This window comes from Euleptes europaea, chromosome 2 (assembly GCF_029931775.1).
Source record: "Euleptes europaea isolate rEulEur1 chromosome 2, rEulEur1.hap1, whole genome shotgun sequence".
Lineage (NCBI taxonomy): Eukaryota > Metazoa > Chordata > Lepidosauria > Squamata > Sphaerodactylidae > Euleptes > Euleptes europaea.
The window spans coordinates 92335980-92354090 of NC_079313.1; the positions used below are offsets into that span (position 1 = coordinate 92335980).

The following is an 18111-nucleotide window of genomic DNA, read 5'->3' on the forward strand; positions in this document are numbered from 1 at the left end:
GTTGTTCTTTAGGCTGCATATGGCTTCTATTGTACTTTTATGTGGCCTCAACAGCACTTCACTGTAGATTAGTATTGGCACAATGGGGGGGGGGGACAGCTCTGTCTTTTTCCCGGCTAGTGTGGGCCTCCTTCCCAACACTCCCACCTTCTGTGATATCACAGAAAACTCTGGGGAATCCTCTTATTGTGCTATGAGCAAAGAGAGAAAACTTGAGAGTGGTGTGGCACTGGGAGAAAAGCCTAAACAATGCTGGCCAATGGAGAGGCTGGCCTCTGTATGAGACAGAAAGTTAGATTGCAAGATTGGTCTGTTCTAGCATGGCTGCTTTTATGTACTGCTATTCTTAGGCAATCCACCAAGTTGACTGCTGCTGGGGTTGCCAGGTCACCTCCTCTTACCAATGGGAGGTTTTTCCTTTTGTGCTTGGGGTGGGGGGTGTTTTGTGTGCACGCATAAGTGCGCGCACCCGGTGTGATACAGCCACTTTCAGGTTTACCCTAGAAGCGTCAGCGTCACACAGGGATGCATGAGACGATTCTCCCCAAAACTCTATGGTTTCCATTGAGTTTTCAGAGGAAATGTCTAGAAAGTCCCGCGCGATGCTGGCACTTTTGGGGTAAACCCGGAAGTGACCATATTGCGCCGGGAGCACATGCATGGGACCACTCTCCCCTTCCTCCTTCTGCCTGACAGTCATCAGCTGATCAGCAGGCAGCCCAGCTGATTGGCAGGTGATTGCCTGCCACAACTAGGCAGTTGGGAACCCGATTGGCAGCCCATCCAGTGATGAATTAGAAGACCCACCTCCTCCCCTGAATCTAGTACTAGGAGGCTACAAGGAGATGCCACAAGTTAAAGGCCTGTGTTTAGATAAATTATTAAGTAGATGGGTACGCCTGCTGCCCCTACCCTGGCAACAGCCCTGCCTTGAATAAAAGGGATGTACTCAGATGTTATGCCCTTTTCCTACTTATTCCCATCTTCCAATCATCCCAAGGGGATCTCAGCTGGCTGGTGAGTTAATATAAGAGAAGACATTTCCCAGTTTAAATTTTGTCTATGGCCCTGCAACATCTACAGGTACCAATGTCTGAAATTTGGTTCTAGAGTACTTTAGTAATACAACATCCTCTTCCTGGAGTCTTTAGATAGATGTTGCCTCATTCATCTCATCTTCAAGTTCTACATGGACAAAGTGTTCAGGCAATGTGAGACAGAAAATCTTCACGTCAATCGGAAAATAAGTGGCATAGCCAACTCCTTCCTCAGCACAGAAAAGCAACTCAGACAATGTGTAAGTCACATGTTGGCATCATAGAAGTTATATTTTTTTGTATGAAATGAATACATTTCCCTGAATATTTATTAGTATGGGATGGAAATTAAAGTGCTGACGAATAGTGACATTTGATTATGATGATATTTTCCCTATTAAACAGAAGAAAGTTTCAAGGCAGCTTTACAGAAAGCAGTTTCCTTCAGAGAAGAGAGTAATAAAGAATGGGCAGCTCCATTATAAGACCACAATGGTGATGGTGTGCCAACACTGGCACAGTGCTCGTAGGGTTGCCATCTCTCAGCTGGCTACCCCTGTGACACCAGGGGTTGGGACTTACCCTAAGGGCATCCCATGATGTTGCAACATCACTTCTGGCTGCATAAATGGAAGTGATGTCACTGAATCTCAGGATGCTGTAGGATTCATCTGGAGCTCTGTGGTAAAAAAAACTCAGTGTTTGAGGTGAATTCTAGAGCACCCTGTGACACCGTGATATTACTGCCAGTTACATAGCCAGAAATGACATCACAGGACACTGTTTTCCCCTCCCCTTATTCTCTCAGCTGCCCAGTAAGTGCTGGCTGGGGACAAGGGAGTGCTGGTACTGGTTTCCCCTCCAGCATCAGGCAAATGGCAACCCTATGTGAAGTGCCAGAGTTGCTAGTCTGCATCCTCAGCCCTGTTGAGCTGGGGCTTAGGATGCAGTGTAAATGATGTTTTGTAATAGATATCTGTAACATCCACGTATTAAGGGCAAAGCTAAATCTAGAAGGCATTTTGACAGCAGAACCAATTACTTGGGGAAAGGGCTATCTTTCACCAATGGCCTTCAAGCAGAGGCTGGACAGCCTTCTTCTGAGGGTGTTGTAGCTTTGGATTTTCTGCAGTGAGCACGGGGTTGGGCTTGATGGTCTAAAATGCCTCTTCCATCCTGTGATGCTGTTATTCCGTCACAGATGTTGACTAAGGAGTAAGAAAGTAGGCAGTTCTAGTCCAAAAGCAACAGCACTCCTGGAGCTGGTAGTGTTATCCCCATGTGTCACTGGTAGTCACTGAAATCATAGAATCATAGAGTTGGAAGGGACCACCAGGGTCATGTAGTCCAACCCCCTGCACAATGCAGGAAATTCTGAACTACCTCCCCCACACACACCCAGTGCCCAGAAGATGGCCGAGATGTCCTCCCTCTCATGAACTTCCTAAGTTCATAGAATCAGCGTTGCTGACAGATTGCCATTTAGCCTTTGCTTAAAAACCTCCAAGGAAGGAGAGCTTACCACCTCCCGAGGAAGCCTGTTCCACTGAGGAACCACTCCGTTAGAAAATTCTTCCTAATGTCTAGGAAAAAACATGCATACACTGTAGTACAGCTTTAGCTGACAGAATGAAGCTGAAACAACAAGCACAACTAAAGGCATCTAATGAGTCTAATTGTATTTTTCTAGGAAGACCACAATATTTGCAACTGTGGAGAATATGCAATGAACAAATTTAAGCAGATTATCTCCAACTATGAGCAGGTAAACTGGATGGCTGGCACATAGCCCTCAAGGTGCTTTATAAATATTTTATCAACTTTTTACCCTTTTAATCGGAATGTAAGTTGACAGATGAACTTTAAAGTTTTATGCTTATCCAAAGTGCTATAGAAATTGTTGGCAATTATGGTTATAAGAAGAATGCCCATAAAGGGTTGAATCTTAATTATCCAATGAGTTTTCTGCTGGAGCGAGGCGAGCAGCCTTGCTGTGGCCAGAGAGGTATGTTCTGCCAACAGAAGGCTTGTTGTGTCGGAGGAAGGCTCAGCCATGAATGGAAGGGGTTCATCAGACACAACCTATAGTAGTTTGGTTTGGACGCAACAATTAAATGTGATTATACTATTTGTCTCGGTTGGTTGTTTACTAAATTTTCATTTCATTTTTTAGATGGATGTCACCTCTGCTGCAACTAAAGCCCTTGGAGAACTGGATATTTTACTTGATTGGTTGGACGCATATTAGAATCAAAATGTACTCATGGTGGGCTCAGATACAGTGTTAAGATACTGTATGTTGTTCAGGATCAAAGTATGCATGACAGGGGGGATCCTTCTTTCCAAAGATGCAATTAGCACCGTAAGGAAAAAACCAAACATACACATTGCCTGTACTTGTCTTCCCCCTGCTGTGGAACTAATTACAGCATCAGAAGGGAGGGGATTTCAATCACAGAAAGGGGTTGGGAGTAAATGGTTAAACATCTGCCTCCCTAGAGATCCCATCTCTAATGTTCAAAACAGCCACATGGAGATAATTCAGTCTTCAGAAACAATCACACATCTCCCATGTCACATCTGGTTTGTGTTGTGATGACAGTGGCCAATGGGAGATGGAACAGCCTCTATTGCAATAAATACAATCCACTTGAACTTCTCCTGTGCGAGCGCCATTCAAATGAATGGGAGTCTTCGATAGGTTAAGGCAAATTTAGGCAATGATATCAAGTGAAGACCCATGCTGAAGTGTCAAATGTTTCACAGCATATATTACATTCAGGGGGGTGGGGAGTGTTGCACACATACGTCAATAAACCAACCCCCCACCCAAGGGGCTTTTTAAGCTGCAAGGGGTGTGTGAGCTTTCAGCTGCCTTTTTGTTCATTATCGAACATGCGTGCCTGGAAAACAGAGCCTGCAGCAAGTCTGCTTAGGCCTGGCTGTATGGAATCAGCTGCAGCAACAGCTGGTGCCACAAAAACCCTGCTTAGTCAAAATTGGGATCCCATCCCCACATGTAGACCCATTCTACTAACCCATAACAGTTTCACACATGCTGAATAATGCACTTTCAGTCCACTTTCAATGTACTTTGATGATTGTTTGCAAGTGGATTTTACCATTTCACATGGTAAAATCCAGCTTCAAAGTGCATTGAAAGTAGATTGAAAGTGCAGTCTTTGGCATGTGTGAAAGTGCCCTCTGTGAGCAATAATAGGGATCCAGATGATGATTCTGCCACATCTTCTATGGCGGGATTATTTAGAAACTGAATGACTAACAAGACCAAATATTAATATAGCTTATTTCTGTTATGTATGTCATTGTTCGGCTCCCATTCTTTCGAATGAGCTTACACAAGCAAAATTTTTGGTTGATTATCATTGCATTCATCTATTTTTGGATTCAGAGAAAGACAAATACCATATTTACCCAAAAGGAAGATGACTGTGAATGTAAGACAACCTCCCCCCCAAGATTATACACAAAAAGTATTTTAAAACTGTCCTACATGCTTAGCCTTCCTTTCAGGTAAATAGGCTAACACATCATTGAAAGCCAAACATTTCCTGCTGTCTTACCTTCCAGTGGGCTCCTCTTGATAGATGCCTATGGAAGTAAATCTGTGAGGAGGGTGCTATTTTTCCTGCTCATAGCATTACACACAAGAATCTGAATGAATGAATATTTCCTATGCAATGTTTCTCACATGCATGTCTCCATGGACAGTAAGCCAAAAGCGCTTCCATGGAGGTAAGGATGTGTTATGCCAAAACAGGCACTTCTTATTTTCAATGTAGCAAAGCAATTACATTCCTGATTAGACTTGAAGTATTTTTAGAAGCTGGATTCAAAACACAGGGTCCAGTCAGTGGATGTGTCCAGCGGACATGTATGGACTAGAGCTCATCTAGGAAGCTTCTTATACATCGTTTTTGTTTGCTTTATTTTCTGCATTGTTGTTCTTCCTGATATCTTAACTGCTTTTCAATGTTTGCTATGCAGACACCCACTCTCCAACTGACGTTAGAGCTGTATACCAGTTACATTGATCAGCTGTGCAGTCCTAAGCAGAATTACCCATTGAAGTCCATAAGCTTAGAAGGATGTAACTCTGCTTAGAATGGCACTGCTACTGTACCCAAATGGAAAAGGAGGGACTTGAGACATATCTGTAGGTCTCTGACACCATGGGGCTTATGGCAAGTGAGAAACATCACACCTCTTTTGCACACATATTTGCAAAATCGGTGTAAATTTGTAAAAAGGAAGAACAGCCCTGATAAATGGAGGAGAGGCAAGAACCAAGAGAAGAGACATTTTTAAAAAAAAACTTAAAAAGGTCCTCACATAAATCTTAGTACCAGTTTACTGCAGTACTAACTTTCAATGGAAAAAAAACTTTGTGGTGCTATTTGGGACAGAACACATGATCAGTTGCGGATAATGGAGGTTACTCAGACACAATGCACTCCAAAACCAGCTGATCTGGACATATCCTAAGATATAAGGAAAAACTGGTAAAGTGACTGTAGAGAATCAGATATAAGCTACTTATAGGGTTGCCAACCTCCAGGTGGTAACTGGAGATTTCCCACTGTTACAACTGATCTCCAGGTGACAGAGATCAGTTCACCTGGACAAAATGGCCTCTCTGGAAGGTGGACTCTATGGAATTATATGCCATTGAAGTCCCTCCGCTCTCCAAACCCCACCCTCCCCAGGCTTCACCCCCCAAATCTCCAGGTATTTCCTAACCTGGAGCTGGCAATCCTAGCTCCTTACCATTTCTAATTAGTCTAATAGATATAAGCTACTTTATGTTTAGCCTACTTTATGTTTCCTGATTAGCCTTGAAATATTACTATTTGGAGTAGTTTTCATGAACATTCTTTCATTTCATAGTAAACAAGATTGATGTCATCATTTAATAGACTCCTTAATTGCATGATATTTGGGCCCAAACCCATGGTGTGGATCCTATGAACAAGTTCCAGGCATGCTAGAAAGTTTCTGCAACAGAGAGCGCTTTCACTTGCGCTGGTGCTTCTGTTTGCACAATATTAAGCCCTTGTCCAAACAGAAATGCTAGTGCAAGAGGAAGCATGCTCTGCCATAGAAATTATCTAGCATGCACAGAGCTTGTTCATAGGGATCCCAGCCCATATTTTTATTCATGTATAAAATATGGGCTAGAAACAGAAAAGCTTATTCTGCAATCACAGTGCTGGATTGGGAAGCATGTGTGAAAACAAAATAGCCTTTTCCCAGTGAAGTTATACACATTTACTTGGAAGTAAGCCCCATTTAACTTTAGAGCAAGTATACATGGGATTGTGCTACAAATGATTATGAATGCTCATCAATGAGAGGTAGGGTTGCCAGGTGCCCGGTGGTGGCGGGCAAACCCCGGGCAATTTGCCCCTTTGCCCGCTGACCAGCTGACGGTCGGCGGGCAAATGTACACGCACATACACGCCGCTGCAGGTCACTTCCGGTTTACAACTAAGAGTTTGAGTGGCATAAGGCCTATTGCGAGGCGGGACTTCTGGTTGTAAACCGGAACTGATGCGCACGCGTGTCCACGCGTTGCTGCACGATCCTGAGCTGTGCCTTAAAAGTCTCCCGCCGGAGGAGAGGTAAGACCTGGCAACCCTAATGAGAGGGGAAGGAAACCTCTCAACTAAAGATGAAATAAAAATACATGATCTAAGTCCAGGGACCATTGCTATAATATTTTATAAGTTAGGTACTTCTCATGAATAGCAATGTAAGATTATTGTGGGTGTTACCGTGCAGTGTGTATGTACCACGTACTTAATATGCACAATCTTTCCTCCCGCTTTTGGAGGTGGAAGGATCAGATCTGGAGATATGTTCATCTTTCACCTTATGAATCCGAGAAAAATATCAAGATAAGATTTGGGATGTGCTGCTTAAATCACAAGCATTGTAGTTTTCAACCATTTGTAGGTACCTGGATTTTCTAATTGACCCATTATGTTATTGTTACCTTACCTCAAACAGTGTCGCCATGTAATTCAAACTCAGAATCCTATATATTTGATTTTAATTGAATTAAACTGTATAAAATGTTGTATTTCTCTTTGAATAATACTTTCTGTATTGCTCAATGTATAATTCTGTGTGATACACAACTTTCTAGCTAAACAAGTCAAGTTATACTTTCCTACATTGCATCAATTTTAGTAAGGGCATATTGTCCCAAACCCTCAGACATTCTTCAGAAATAAATGAGACCGTGTCTCTTTCATCCTCATATTCTGCCCAATAGAACTGAAATTTAAACTTAAAACTTAACTTTTATATTTGTATTTCTCTACTTCCTTAAAAAAAAATCTAGGCCATGAATATTATATTGTTTCTTTAATCCTCCTGAAAAATGTAATTGAATAAATTTAATAAAAGCTGAAGCTGTTAGATCTGGTGGGCAGTCATTGAGTTAGATGGTTTGCAATTTACATTATAGGGAAATATTTCTAATTGGTAAGTTTGACTTCATCTTTGTTTGTTGAAAAGAGACTGTAAGCCCTATTGATTCACTATATAATATAATCCTGGCTCCTGAGAGAGGTTGTGTGGGGATTTCCAGTCTGGTGGCTTCTCTCACAAAACCTTAGGAATCCAACGTTATTGAAGTGGAAAAAAAGAATCCACATTGCAGTAGCTGTGGCTCTCCCACACTGGAAAGTGGCCCAATAGAAAAAAACAGTGTTGATTTTCAGGTTTTTTTTGTTTTTTTTAAATTTCAGGTCTTTTAAAATTCCCTCACTGTTTTCTCTATTATTGGTTTTAAGAAGAGATATGCTGCAAGCAGAAATTGTTTCCTGTATTGCCACCTGTTGTACTCTGGTAGGCTTTAAGAGATAGGTTGCAGCTTGTATTGATCTGTTTTCTGTTATTAGGATATAGCACAAGAAAAGCTCAAGAAGATGATTGTATGTCCAAACCTTAGCATCCCCATTGACTAAACCCAGATATCACTTCCTTATGTGGTAGAGCTGTGATGTCTTTTCTAAACCTAAATTTCACTACCACCCCTTTGACTTCAGATACCCCTTGAACTGAGGTAGATATCTATCTGAATCTATAACATTCACTATCCCCTTAAGCCAAAAACCAAAAACCTTCTAAAGTTCCAAAAATCACGATTCCTCTTTGTCTAAGGGAAAAAGCTCAAAATGGCATCTCTCTCCTTGGGCCAAGAACAGACTCTTTTCAGAATCATCCTTTACATCTGAGTAAGCACAGTCATCCATTTCAAGCCCAAATATCAGCTCCTGGTTTTGGATGAAACCAGAAACCCTTTCAATCCATCAGAAGACACAAAATTATTCAGCATGGTGAAAACAAAGATTGACTGTAAAGAGTGCCAAGAGAATCTTCACAAATTGGGTGACTGGGCAACGATGTGGCAGTGTAGGTAAGGGTAAGGTGATACATATTGGAACAAAAAATCCCATCTTTAAGTAAAGCAAATGAGGTCTGAATTTGCTGAGGCCAAGAGGGGAAAAGACCTTGGGGTTGTGGTGGATTGTTCAATGTGAATGTCAACCCAACGTGCCGCAACAGTGAAAAGAAGGCAAACTCTGTGCTGGGGATTATTAGGAAAGGGATTGGGGGAAAAACAGCCAATATTATGATGGCCTTGTATAGATCTATGATGCAGCCTCATTTGGAAGACTGTATGCAGTTCTGGTCACCATATCTCAAAAAGGACATCACAGAGCTGGAAAAAATAGAGAAGTGGGCAACCAAGATGAATAAGGGGTTGGAGCAACTTTCCTATGAGGAAAAGCTGAAGAGTCTGGGACTTTTGAGTTCAGAAAAGAGATGGTTAAGGGGGGGCATGATAAGAGTTTTATAAACGTATGCATGGGATAGACAGAGTGGACAGAGATAACCTTTTCTTCCTCTCTCGAAATACTAGAACTTGGGGTCATCCAATGAAGAGCAGTTGATTCAGGATGGACAAAAAGAAATACTCTACGGTTCCTGTCCCTTTAACAGAGGCATAATGGAAAGGCAGGCTTTGAGGAGGATGTCTGGCCTGGGTGCCTTCTGCTCCAACTGTCTTGCAACCACTGTCAGTCTTCTAATGGGGGATTGAGTTTAGGATATGCTTTTCCTCCCCACCCATCAGCAATCTGATAGCAGAGGCAAGAGAGGTGTAGCAGAAAGTGGGGAGCTTGGGGGATGAACTTTCCCTCCTTCACAAGTCTCATGGGTCCCCAGTTTGTAGATGCCAATTAGAAAATAGCACTCTCAATTACAGCTGCCAAGGAACACTGAATCAGAGCAATAAGTGAATAGCACCCACTGATTTAAGGCTAGTTACCCCTTGTTCTGATTCAGTGTTCCTTGGCTCAGAATTCTTAAGCTGGGGTAATAAGTAATCACCAGTGCCACCTTCATGGGTCCCCACAACCCAGTTGCACCCAAGCACCACTCCTTCCCTTGACACAAGCTCCAGGGTGGCCCGGGGGCTGCCAGTGAGACCCCCCCACACACACCGAAAGAAGGGCTGTGGAGGCAACTCTCAGCCGCAAGATCCAGCCCAGCAGCCCTGTCCGCGGCAGCAGGAGGACGGGGGCCGGGGGTGGCGGGCAGGAATGGGCCCACCCTTTCCTGATGGGCGACTTTGTGCTCTGCCTTTACACCATAGAACAGGTTGTCCCCCTGAAGAGCGGGGGGAGAGGAAAGGGGAGTGGAAGGAAGGGGGGTATACACGGTTAACTGCAAGAGCGGACTCAATTTGGCCGGACTAGCTGAATCCTTCCAGCCACCGGGGTGAGTCACAGGAACGGCTCATATTCACAAATGGCCGTTCCTGTGGCCATGAAGGCCCTGGGGATCCCAGCAGTGAATGCGTGGGACAACCTGGCTCGGAAGGCTGCAAGTTCATATGAGGCTGGGGTGAATGGCGGCGGTGCCACCTGTGTGGGAACGGCACACCAACATGTCATGGTGGGCCAAGTCTCAGAGGAATTGGGGGGCCTCGGCACAGGGGGGCAGCCAGGGGCCCTCTCAGCGCTGGTGATGGTAGCACCGGGAGGCAAAGGCTGGCCACGAGCGAGCAGAAAAGGATGGCGGGGACTCCATGCAAATGTCCACGGAGATGTCTGGGAGCTGCCAGTGCAGCGATGCTAGCCCATGCCCTCTCTGCCTCCCTTCTGCCTCCGCAGCCACCGTGGAAACTGGCAAGCTGCTGAATCTCAGCCTCCCAAAAGTATAGCCACCAAGCGCTGGCTGCTGTACAGACTGGACAAGAAGGGACCCTCACATGGGCGGCAACATCCCTCCCCATAGTCTGGGAGTGCCATGTGTGGCCTGGGTGCCCATACCTGGCCCCCGTGCCTCCACCACCAAGCCATGAGTCCGGAGGCGCTGCCTTTGGCCAAGTCATCTTGTGTGGGAGGCACCTGGCCCTGGGGAGGTTCAGAACACACAGGAGGGGGAGGGTGAAGTCAGAGGTGGATCGAGGTCACCCAGTCATGGTGCTGGGAGGGCTTGTCAAGTGCCGATGGCCACCGCCCCTTCATGCTGTCCTCTCAGGCGACGGCAGGAAGGGCCGTGAGAAGTCTGGGTGCGGCGGATGCCAGGGGGTGGCCGGGCCGAGCGATCTGCGGGATGGAGAAGGGGAAGTGGCAACGGTCCAGGAGAGAGTGCCTGCAAGCTCTGTCTTTGAGCCAAGGGAGAGGTGGACCCCCTGAAGAGGGGGGTGGGTCTGCCGCCATCCGAGCTTGGAGGTGCCACATAGGAGTGCGCACACCTCTGCTGGGTGGGGCAGGGGCCGATGGACAGTTCCATCAGCCCCATTGTGTATGCGGGTCGGCATGTAAAAGTCTCCCACCAACGGGGTGAGACACGGGAATGACACATCTGTACAGATAGGACCTGCACAGCGCAAGCTGCTTTGGCGTGGGACGTCCAAGCTCGGAAGACAGCCAGACCCTAGGAGGCTCATTGACTAGCGAGCCAGCCACCTGTGTGGAGATGCCAGGCTGACATGTCACTGCTGGGGAATGTGGGGGTGCAGGGCGAGGGGTGGTGTCAGAGGCCCCCTGCCCACAGGTGCTACTTGCAACAGGAGTCCTTCCCTGGCTGATGCCTCCCCCCCAAAGGAAGGCAGCGGCTCCATGCAAATTGCCGCAGGGATGACCGGGAGCTGCCAGCAAAGCGATGCCAGACCATGCCCTCTCCACCTTTCCTTTTGCAATGCAGAACCCCCCACTGCAATGAGAAAGAAGGGTCTGGGGGTCGGCAGCCAGGTGACCCCTGGGTGGCATGGCAGCCGCTCAGGGGTCAAGCTCCAATGGCATGGGGGTGGTCCTGAGCTGTGGCTGTGGTGCTTGTGGCTAGCATCATCAGAAGGTGGTCCGTGGAGGCCGGAGCACAGCTGAGGGCAAAGGTGGCATGAGTGGCAGGCGGGCGTGGTGCTCCCATCAGCACTGAGGGAGAGGCAGAGTGGCATGGAGGCCCTGGGCTGAACAGAACTGCGCTGGCATCTGGAAAAAAAGCACAGCGAGGGATGAGAGGCTACCTTGCCCCGGCCTCCCACCAAGGCTCTCTCTGGAGTGAGGCTAGGTGTGCGCCTTGACAACAGCAATGGTTCGAGTGGAGAGGGAAAGTCTGGTGCTGGACTTCAGAGGTGCCCCCCACCAGAAGCACCCCACGGAGAGGGCAACTGGAGATGCCATAGCGACAAGGCCCCCCCAGAAGGGAGTTAGAGCGAGAAGCATGCACAGTCCCCCCAGAGAGGGGAGTTGGAGCAAGAACCATGCACAGTCCCCCAGAGAGGGGAGTTGGAGCAAGAAAACCGCAAAGTCCCGACCCCCTGGCACAGACTGGCAGCATGCCTGCCCATGCAAGGCTTACCTGTCAAGTGAGTGCCAGCTGCGGAGTGCCACTTATGAGGGGAACTCCCACCTCTGAGGCCCCTCCTCTGGAGGGGTGCCGCCACTTCCTGCTCTGGCCCCATTGGCCGGCCTCTAGGCGGGTTCCAGAGGCGCCAGGCTGAGATGGGCGGTGCTTGGGTGCGGTGAAGAGATGAGGGTCCAGAGCGTTTGCATGGCGGTCAATGGGCTGCACCAGGTCGAGACCTGGCTAGGGCTGTCGATTCGGTTCGTCCCAAACCGAAAAACTGCTGAATTTCCCCCGATTCGGCGGTTTCCAGTTCGGGACGAACCGAATTCAAAAAAGGTTGGAAACAGGGGGAGCCGAATTCCCCGACTTCGGGGTGTTCGGGAAATAAATTCAGCAAATTCGGGGTTTGGCTCCCCCCCCCTCGTGCGCCTTCATGAGGCTTCCCTGAAGCCGGGCGGGGGGCCCTTTAAACAGATCTGCGCCTCCCGGCCGGGAGCTCCCAGCTGGGAGGCGCAGATCTGTTTAAAGGCCCCCCCGCCCGGCTTCAGGGAAGCCCCCTGAAGGCTCGCGGGGGGGGGAATTTTCCCCCGAATTTCAGGGATCCGAAGCGGGGGAGGTCGGACTTCGGCACGGCCCGAATTTAAAAGGGCCAAATTTTGCCGAAGCCGAACTTTACCGAATTTTTTTCCCAACAGCTCTAGACCTGGAATAACTTTTTGTCAGCAAAAGGGGGCGTTCCTGGGCCGAAAGGGCCTTAGGAGGCCTCCTAGCCATGAGAACGCCCCTGGGAATGTCCACGCAGCCACCACTGGCAGCTTCTGTGCCGCTTGGGTGCTGGCGCGGTCCTTGACTCTAGCGCCCAGGCTACTTATGCCAGAGCGAGGCCCTTCAGGCCTCCTAAGCTCAGGAATGGGCTGTTAATGTATGTAATGATTGCTTTATACAGAATTAATCACACTGGCCATTCCAGTTAGGTGACTGCACTACTTGATTTGGTGTTATCTTGATAGACCATATTTTTTAAAAAACTCAATATTTTGTGGTGACAATATCTGCATCAGATCAGAGGCCTAATAATCTGGACCTGAAACTTCTCTCTCTCTCTCTCTCTCTCTCTCTCTCTCCCTCCCTCCCCCTTGCACCCAGTTTTAACAGCTAGCCAACCATACGAAGAATACTAGCAAAACAGAAAAGCTGTACAGTGTTTTGTGTTATTTTGGTTGGCCCTAATAAAAAGTAGTCAATGACTGTTTTAGATTTTCCTTTGGACCAATGTGGCTACTTGCAATTTCTGCCTATGAAACATGAGCAACTTTCAGAATGACTTTTATACTCCAAAGCTATTTTGATAACAGCTTTGAACAAATCCAGTGATATTAGCGTCAAGGTAGTCAGTCTTAGCAACAGGGAAAATATAATTGTGACTACCCTGAAACTCTTGCTCTTGTTACCTTTTTCAAGCTGAAACATATTATTATGCTAAAGTAATCAGCCCCTCCTACTATTTATATTAGGCTTTTGCTTTTTATTGATCTGTGCAGCCAAAAGTGCACCATCAGACTGACTGGATTTTCTCTTTCCCTGTTTAGCAAGCCAGAGATCCTATCAAGACAGCAAGCATTTTGTCGTATCCAAAATCTTTGTATGATTTTCAAGTAAGTACTGTTAGTTAGGCTCTCTTTTTACAATTTTCACTTGCACTTTCCTTTGTAGCAAGGAAGATATAGGCATGAATATATCTGCAACTGCTTATAAAGCATGAGTGAGTGTTCAGTGAAATAAAATTTATTATTTCAATCTTCATCCTAAATTGAGGTTAGGGCACTATGTTTCAACCACACTTGATCTATTTGATGAGCCTGTGTGGTGTAGCAGATCGTGGACAGGGTTTGTTGGATTTAGTTGCACCAGGGAGGTGCGTGATGCTTTCACTCTCTAGATGACCTTGGACCAGTACCTGTCTCTCAGCCTACTCTGCCCCACCAAGTTGCTATTATAAGATTTTTTGTATGTTGCCATAAGCTCCTTAATGGATGGATGGGATTGAAATGTAATAAATCAAAGGACAAGCAATGATTTTGCAAATTCTCCCATAGCGCATGATTCCCTTGTTATTGAGGGATTTACAACATATGCACCAACTGCCCCATTTACTAGGGACAGTCCGTATTTTCTGACCTCTGCCCTAGTGGATCGTTTCTTTTCTCTAGACCCTATTTTTGCTGTTTTTTTCAACTAATGTTCTGTTTTTATTGCATGATGTTAGCATTGTCATTTTTCAGGATTCAACTTCCTCACTGGTGTCACTACTTGAAGGAAAACATATGCATCTCCAGCATTAAATAGGCACCAACTATACATGGATTGTACAAATAAATGATCGTCTGGAGTGGTCCTAGCTCTCTTAAAAGCCATAAACATGATAATGTTGCTTTCTAGACTAGTGGGCTTCATTCTGTTCAGGCTATTGCTGTACATGAGGTCCTCCAACCGTATCTCTCCGGACTGAGTGAGTGGACAACAATGTGGCAAATGAAGTAAATTTAAAATGATGCATGTTGGGGCAAAAAATCCTAATTTTTAATATATGTTGACGGGGTCTGGCAGTGTCTGAGCAGGAAGGAGATCTTGAGATTGTGGTGGACAACCCAATGAAAATGTCTACTGAATGTGTGGCAGTGGTGAAAAAGGTGATTCTGTGCTAGGGGTTATTAGGAAAGGGACTGAAAACAACACAGTGTACCACTCTGGTCACTGTAACTCGAAAAGGACATTGTAGTGCTGAAAAAGATGCAGAAAAGGGCAAAATGATCAAGGAGCTGGAGCACCTGTCCTACAGAGAAAAGCAAAAGAGCCTGGGACATTTCAGTTTAGAGAAAGAATATCTAAGGAGAGATCTGATAAAGGTTTTATAAAATTATGCGTGGGTGGAGAATGTGTATAACGAGAACTTTCTGTCTTGCATAATACCCAATGAAGATGATGTGCAGAAGTTGCAGGACATACAAAAGCATTACTTCCTCACTGAAAAAGATGTTGAATTGCAAAATTCATTGCTACAGGATGTAGTGATGGTCACTAGGTTAGCTGACTTTAAAATAGGGGGAATTAAACAAATTTACTGAGAATAGGTCCAGAGGCAGTAACTATCTCAATGTAAGTGCTGGGATGAGGGCCATAGCAGGAGGAAGAATTTGGCTTCTCAGCCTTCTGGAGGCATCTGGATGGCCGTTGCATGAAACAAGATGCTCAGCTAGATGGCCGTTCATTTGATCCAGCACAGCTACCCCTGTGTTTTTATGTTCTTCAGGCTGAAGTATTATGTGTATATATTAGAAAGGAATCTACTGAATTCAGTGACACTTACCTCTATGTAAATAAGTTTAAAATGATGTTCCATGATAGATCAGATTTTGAAGGACAAGAATCCTGTACATTGTGATAAATTGTTTTACTTCTGGGCTGTAATCTACCACTCTTCTCAGCTCAGAGTAGCACATTACATTGACACAAGGTGTTATCACTTCAACACCAGGAACTCCACTGTTTGGATGTGCCTTGAACCAACATAATGTGCCACACTTTGCTGAGCAGAGTTGTAAGGTACAATCCTGTATTCATACATCCCAATACAACCCTGAACGCTCAAGCTGAATAACAAAGTTAAAAGAGCATCTTTTAAAAAAAGAAACTAATCATAGAAATATTATATAAATAATATATTTGGAATGTGGTGCTGCAGGCACTCTCTTTGGAAGGAGCATTAAGATACATATCTGAGCAGTTTGTCAATATCAGACACTGAGATGCTTTTCATAATCACTGGAGATTCCAACTGTGGCGTCTACTCAGATTCAAATGAGGGAAAATAAGTACCCTCATTTAAATGTGGGTAGACGCCACGGTTGGAATCTCCAGTGATTAATTTGAATCTGAATAGACATCATAGTTGGAATATCCAGTGGTTGCGATAAACATCACGATATCTAAGAGTGACAAGCAGCTCAGATATACATCTTAGGTCTCTTTCCAAAGACAGTGCCTGCAGCAGCACATTGCAATGTTAAAAAAATGTAATCAATTCCCAGTGATTAAGCCAAGCATCACAACTTCTTCCTGCCTGCAATAATCTGACAGTTCAAGTTGTGCAAGAGTCTCCACTTGCTGTTGGGAAGCTCTGTAGTGAAATATTAACATGAAATCAATGTTTTAACATGATGTTGCTTCTAGTCCCTGATAAGGTGCCTCGCAGAGACTGATACGTATTTTTCTAAGTGCTCGATGCAGGCAGATGGCTTATGTGGTAGCAAAGCAGACAAAAGCTGAAATGCAACCCCTCCTGTCTCTATAGATGTTTCCTTTGTACCTTCCCTGTTGCCTTCAAATTCAAAATGGAAGATGTCGGGCAGATGTTGTATAGCCCTGCACCCTGAGCCTCACAGCAGCATGGAGGAAATCATCTATGCAGACAATAGAGGTTTACATTACAACTCTTCTCCCCAGCATCTGAGTAAACAGGAAACATCTATAACAGAGTTATAGCCAGACTTTCTTGCTGAGTTGGACTTACATATAAGTCTACATGACTTGGACTTATGTATAAGTCTATATGAGACTTAGGTCTCTTAAGCATGGCCATTTCACTCACCATCACCCCTCTGGTGACTTTGGGTCTTTGTTTTAATTATGCATGCCATTTCCAACCATCAGAGGTCGCCTTGCTCTCCCCCTGCATTTCCTCACATTTTAAAATTTGAGATAAACCAAGTCTCCCTGAAAACATGGGCAAAACACAGGGAAACACAGGGGGAGAGCGAGGCGACCTCTGACTGTCAGAAACGGCATGCATAATGAAAACAAAGACCCAAAGTCATCGGAAGGGTTACCACTAGGGAAACAGCCATGCATAAAAGGCCTTTGAAGAAATTAATAGAAACTTAGTGATTTCTCTCCTAACCAGTTTCTAGAATTTCTGTCAAGCCACAGTGACCATGAAGCCTAAATCACTTATTTTCCTATCTATATAGGTAAAGGTAAAGGTCCCCTGTGCAAGCACCGGGTCATTCCTGACCCATGGGGTGACGTCCCATCCCGACGTTTCCAAGGCAGACTTTGTTTGCGGGGTGGTTTGCCAGTGCCTTCCCCAGTCATCTTCCCTTTACCCCCAGCAAGCTGGGTCCTCATTTCACCGACCTTGGAAGGATGGAAAGCTGAGTCAACCTTGAGCCGGCTACCTGAAACCAACTTCCGTTGGGGTAGAACTCAGGTCGTGGGCAGAGCTTTTGACTGCAGTACTGCAGCTTAACCCTCTGTGCCACGGGGCTCCTCCTATCTATATACCACATTTTTATCCCACCTCCACCATATGAACCTCCATGGTTCTCCTCTCTCCTCTCATAATGACCCTGTCAAGAAGTTTGGGCTGAGAGTGCAGGAAAAGACAAACTAGGCCATCTAGTTAGCAGAGTATGGATTTGAATCGGAGTCAACCCAACTTCACTGAACACTTGAACAACTTTCCCACATTGGTTTTCTCTCATAGTAGCTGGACAGTAATGTCTTGAAACCCAGGTCTTCTCCAATCATACATAAAGCAGAGGGTTGGTGTCCAGTCTAAGCAGAAAAAGGACTGTGTGAGTGAGGAGTACTGTACTTACTCCAACTTTGTTCTTATTTCTGACAATCACATCACACAAGTGCTTTTTCCACGCAGCCTGTAATTAAGGCCCAAGGAACTTTTTATTAAATATATTTATTAATGTACCTCCCACCCCTTCTAAAGCAAATTATCATCTAATGGGCAGCTTGCTCAATATACCTGCATATTGAGTACTCCACCCTAGCTTCAAACCCAGCTGAGCCAATGCTGCTCTCCCTTGCTTTTCATTACCTCTGCAGAACACAACAGCATGCTGGCTAATCTTTTGGGTGCCTTACGACCACTAAGGGAGGATTTTGCTCCTCACTAGGGCTGTTGAAAAAAAATTCGGTAACATTTGAATTCGGCAAAATTCAGCCCGTTTTGATTCAGAAAATGCTGAAGTCCAAACTCCCCCAATTCGGATCCATGTAATTTGGCGCGAGATTTGGAGTTCGGGGGAAAATTTGGCCGTTTAAACCCATTAAAAACACATTCGGGCCTTTCCACGGCTCCAGGGGGGGCATGTTTGGAGGTAGAGATCCA

At 45.6% G+C, this 18111-nt stretch overlaps 1 protein-coding gene across 1 annotated transcript; it reads left to right on the forward strand.

The window, feature by feature from the left end:
* The first annotated feature begins 1150 nt into the window (after nt 1-1150).
* On the forward strand, nt 1151-3285 carry LOC130473312 (interleukin-20-like). Its single transcript, XM_056844835.1, has 3 exons — nt 1151-1297; nt 2728-2802; nt 3211-3285. Exons 1-3 carry the CDS (start codon nt 1190-1192, stop codon nt 3283-3285), a joined length of 258 nt encoding a protein of 85 aa, XP_056700813.1. The 5' UTR covers nt 1151-1189.
* Nucleotides 3286-18111: the final 14826 nt, after the last annotated feature.